We start from the raw sequence: 5,183 nt of genomic DNA, 5'->3' as shown, positions 1-5,183 counted from the left end.
GGAGCAGGGACTTCCAGGAGTCTCTACTGGATATTTGGCAACCTCATGATGATGACAAGCCTGCAGGAAGTCACTTCACCTGGCCAAGAAATAGTTGACATGACTGTAAAACCACAACTTGTTTTTGCGCTTGGTTTTTGCATGGATCAAACAAATGAGGTATAGCATGTTAATTAGTGCACTTTAGAGCTGCTGGCAGGCTGATTTGTTACCTTTGGATGGAGTCAGGCTAGTTGTTTCCCTCTGTTTTCAGTCTTTATGCTAAGCTAAGCTAACTATCCCTGGCTGTGGCTTCATTTTTAACAGAAAAACATGAGAATGGTATTGCTCCTCTCAGTAAGAAAGCACATCTCATTACTGCCAAAATGTTGAACTATTCCTATAAAGAGGTTTGATGGAACTAAGTTTTTGTTACCTAATGAATTTTTGAGAGGACTGAGTGGACTCAAAGTGTAACACATTGCATCATCTCCTGCAGGAATCAGACATTCCCAGAAATTTCACTGACTTCTTGACTGAATGACGGAGCGGGAGATTTCTTGTCATAATGCCGTTCGGTGATCAGCAGCCATGCATGTAGCTGTCAGGATGCTGCAGATGTTTAAAAAGATATCCCCTTCCCCAAGGCAAAGTGAAACCAGTGGTACTATTATAAAATCTGTCACACAGCCCCGATTAAACACCAAAGATCCAAAGCCTCCAAGGATCCGTGGTTCGTAAAGTTTGTAAGCTTCTGTGACTCTTTCTGCAGTTTTATGTCCTGGGACATGATAGTGATACTGACAGCATGGAGGTAGAGGGATGGAAGCGATAAATACGGTAAATTGATGCTTCATATGGTTTGCTGCACTTGACTGGGGGTCCCCAGATGAGGTGGTCCAGCCTCGCCCTCCTGCTGACAGTTTCCCTCCCTGGTCCACCCTGAGGTGCTCTGCCTCGGACACTCTAAAGATCCTCTCCTGTCACATGTGTGCACTGTTTTGTTGACATGTTAATGCGTGTGTCTGAGTGAATACATGAACGTGGATCAGCTCTCCGTGTGAGGACGTGATATACGTGATCCCTCTGTTTCTCAAACTCCCTCTCGAACATTTATTGCAGCAAGTGAGATTGATGTCTGACATGGTTCCCACACGTCCCAAAGTGCGTTGTTACTCGGCAACTACTGTCTATTCATGATTATTTGGCAATCAGACAAGTGTCAGGAAGTTTTGTAACAACCTATAAATCTCAATCCGTCTGTGTGTCTGTCTCCATGGCACAGTATCGGTGAAGATGATGGCATGATGAGTGGATTCAGCTCAGTCTGTGAATGTTCACACCACAACCACTAGGTGGAGTAAAGAGACACACATGGTGGTCCTGGAGGTTGTAATTCATTTTTGTCTTTTAGATTACATTACAGCCAGTCATTGTTTTATTCAGTGTATGTTCTATTTTCAATCTCCCTTTTTTGTCTCTTCTTGAAGAATTATGTGAAATTACTTTAAAAACAGGGGGTTATCTTTGACTTTTCCTACAACTGCACGAGAATCTGATGTAAAACAATTCTGTTTTTCTTTAGGAATATCTGCAGTAATTTCTTTCCCAGTGTTGCTTCTTTTAAAACAGGCCATTTTGAGCTTCTTACAGTTTATCTGCTGAGTCCAGCCTCAGTCCAGTGTCCATACCAGAAACTCATCTACACTGATACTACAGCTACATTTTATTGGTTTGTAGAGTCAGTGAACCGGCGTGTCACTGCACTTCACACCTCAAGTCTTAAACACTGACTGTATCCAGAAAGAATTAACATGATACTCTTCTATAAATATGTGGCATATGACATTGATTAACTGACCAAACCATGTAGTTTGAGAATTCACCAAAATGCTGAAATGTTTATTTAGGATACGAACCCACCACTGGTGGTTTTCCACAGAGCATCTGACGCTTGATACATACAGATTATATATATTCTGCTATATGGCAGGTGATTTTCTTCATCCACACATTCCCTTTTAATGTCTGAATTAAAATTTTTTAAGATCACTGTCCTTCACGTCTTTGGAGTTCATTCAGGTCTTAGCACATTTGAGGTATGTTGCTGCCCTCTACAGGAGATAATTCTAACGGCTCTATTACAATTTAAGATGTCAGTAGGTCTGTTTGTTTTTATTATTACTTTCTACCATGTTACATCTTGAATTGTTGCAACTGTAACAACTAAAAAATAACCTGAGACTGCTGTGATAGTTTGATACAAATATATATTTTATTACAATCAAAGAACTTATTGCAGGACCTAAAAAGACAGATTGAAGAAGTGGCAAAATGTGCAGAGGAAATAAACAAGCTAGACTCAGTTAATGACAGTTCACACAAGTTTTGGAACTAACTATTGAGATGTCCTGAGGGTTTTCAAAGAGGTGAGTGTGCTTAAAATTCATCCTTTGACAGTAATCATATTACAAGCAAACATACTGTCTTAGCAGGGACCGTCAGGAGTTTCATTGTGCTATAAACACATCCCAACACAAGTACAATTACAGAGGCATTGAGGCAAAAAAAAGGGTATATAACAAATGAAAAAAATAAAAGGGCAGCATTCAGAAACTTATTTCTGAATCACATTTAAAAACATAAAAGTTTTTGTCACTGACCTGTTCAGTAATATGTATAAGACGGCAGCCTGTGTCACATAAGAGTCCTCTGCACAGGTCAAATGTTAAAGGACAATACAGCATGAAACACTTACCAGAACATGTTCCCGGGCTTTGCACATGTTCTCCAAAATTCGGTGCATGATGGTGTAAAACTGTTACCTGCAGTGTTTCGTGAACCACTGAATCATTTAAATCCTCAGCAATGGAAACTTGTTTAGGACAAGATGACAAAGTCCACAAAAAACACTTTGGACTGGAGAATAAATATGTCGGCCCTCCAGACACTGCATCACTCAGCTATCTCAGTCACTGTCTGAGGATTCACTGGAGCTAGATGAAGAGGAGGAGGAGGAAGACTCGTTTTGTTTCCTCTTCCTATGTTTCTTCTTGTGATTCTTCCCGTGTTCCCTTTTGTTCTTTTTGCTCTTCTTCTTGTGGCTTTTCAGTTTCTTTTTCTTCCTCTTCCTCCGCTCTTCTTCATCAGATGAAGAGTGGGACCGGCTGTGTTTCTTTTTCTTCTTCCTGGCCTCCTCATCACTTGACGATGAAGCAGATCTAGGAAGTAAAAAGTAAAAATAATCATTGAAAGGCCGCAAGCAAGCAAACTGATTTGAATTTGAGCACCATGTTATTTTGTTGCCTTTGTACTATGAGTGAAAAAAAAAAAATCAACTTTGAGAACACGTCTGCTTTAAACCTTTGATACATTATTTTCTGCCTAAAAATGTCCGCTCACACTATACAGACACAGCTTTATATGCATTGTATATATATTTACATTTTCTTATGTTTCTATTGTCAGAAGCCTGAAGAAGAAGAATTAAAAAGTGATGTCCAGGGTTAGTGCGGACAAAAGGTTACCTCTTTCTTGACATTCTGTCTCTGTCTTTCTTCTGTTTGTGCATCTTTTTTGTATTGTTGTCGTCATCATAGGAACCTACACAGAATTACAGACAGAAAAGTCAAGACACTTATTTTACTGGAACAGTAGCTGCTCGTAAATTAAAGCAGCGAGCGATGCAACATCTGTGAAATTTGAAAGATGTTTAACAGCAGCGACTGTGACTTCAACCACTGCTTGTTAAGTTAATATGTATTACCTCTACGGTGCTGGCCACTTCGCCCCAGCTTCTCGTTGTGCTGAGCTGAAGCTACGTCGTCCTCGCTCTCCTCACTGCTGGTGCTGCTTACATCCAGAACGATGTCTTTCTGGGGGTCAACTCTGACAAAGTTTCGGCACTCAAAGGTCAAGTGGCCCGCTGTAAAATGATCACCCAAGAAAGAAAGGATGAAAAACGATGACAAAGCAGGATGATTTTACTGTTTATATTTCAGAATTATAACACGAACCCTTCCAACTGGTATAAGGAAACATTAATCAGTGTAGGAATCACTATTTACTCACTATTACCATCAACATATCTGGGATAAATCTGAATGTAAGAGCTCCTTAAACTCCTCACTAGACCGACTGTGTTAACTCTAACGAGCTCCCATTCACCCAGGTTAATAAAGGGACTAAAAGAAACACACAGAGAAAAATGACACTCCTCTCTAAGCTTGCTTTACTTACGATAGCCACATTTCTTGCACCCAGCTCTGATGTTGTCCTTATTAGGCCCTGTGAGATAAAGAGGTTTTAGAGCTTGATGTAAGTGTAGTAAAGTGTTTGTAGCACAGTATTCATGCACACGTGAATGTCCAATAACAAGACTACTAAGCTAACATGTACATTAGCTATAGGTTTTATAGTTAAGTAACTACATTAAACGTGACCACTTCCATGTGTATGGCTCTCTTTTAATTCATACTGAAGCATACGGAACATGATTTGCTTATTAACATTCAGATAGCTAACTGTACTTATTGCTAATTCATTTCAGTGTAGCTAGTACAGCACTACAGTGTTCAAAGTTGACGTTAGGCTAACGTTAAGGATAACACCTCGTGTTTCTCGTTACTCTGACATTTTCCGGGCAAACTACATGAGTCACAAATCTGAAAGTGCAAACTTAAAAACGAAATCTAACACCTACCTGGATCAGCCATCGTACTTTCCACAGAAAGAACCGAAAAAGCACAAAACTGAGGGTCGCTGGCGCGCGTATCAACCCGAATTTCCACGAGTCTTCACTCAAAATACCGTCGGCCAGAAACATTTGAAATACTAGGTTCCGTCTTCTTCCTTTGTTCTGTTTTGTTCCCCGATCAGTAGCAGTTGGCAATCCAAATTATTGTTACATTACCGCCACCATCTGGGCTGGAGCTTAGAGCATTAGCTTGCACTGGCGCAAACGATTTGTTCATCAACAGCTTATCAAATGCGTTTTATGACAGCTTTGAAAAACTGAAAAACATGTTAAATCCTCAAATGGTAGATAAAAATAACAAAACTTGACAGCCGCTGCTTTGAATCTCAGCGTTCAATCTGTATTTTGTATTCATAAGTTACACAATAAAAAAATATAGACCTAAAAGCAAATGATAAAGACTTTAACATGACTAAACATGAGGAGACAAATTCTGTATTCTCTCTTG

At 39.8% G+C, this 5,183-nt stretch overlaps 1 protein-coding gene across 1 annotated transcript; it reads right to left on the bottom strand.

The window, feature by feature from the left end:
• Positions 1-2,235: 2,235 nt before the first annotated feature.
• srek1ip1 (SREK1-interacting protein 1) lies at positions 2,236-4,798 on the bottom strand. The gene is made up of 5 exons (XM_076726240.1): positions 4,682-4,798; positions 4,219-4,266; positions 3,746-3,904; positions 3,507-3,582; positions 2,236-3,200 (listed from the first exon to the last, which is right to left on the bottom strand). Exons 1-5 carry the CDS (start codon positions 4,692-4,694, stop codon positions 2,948-2,950), a joined length of 549 nt encoding a protein of 182 aa, XP_076582355.1. The 5' UTR covers positions 4,695-4,798; the 3' UTR covers positions 2,236-2,947.
• Positions 4,799-5,183: the final 385 nt, after the last annotated feature.

This window comes from Chaetodon auriga, chromosome 3 (assembly GCF_051107435.1).
Source record: "Chaetodon auriga isolate fChaAug3 chromosome 3, fChaAug3.hap1, whole genome shotgun sequence".
NCBI classification, from domain to species: Eukaryota; Metazoa; Chordata; class Actinopteri; order Chaetodontiformes; family Chaetodontidae; genus Chaetodon; species Chaetodon auriga.
This window is presented reverse-complemented; position numbering and strand designations above follow the sequence as displayed.

Coding starts and splice junctions, on each gene's coding strand:
- srek1ip1 (XM_076726240.1), bottom strand. Junction 3,583..3,745: donor AAGTGGCCAGCACCGTAGAG/GTAATACATATT, acceptor AATTCTGTGTAG/GTTCCTATGATGACGACAAC. Junction 3,201..3,506: donor GACAGAATGTCAAGAAAGAG/GTAACCTTTTGT, acceptor TTTACTTCCTAG/ATCTGCTTCATCGTCAAGTG.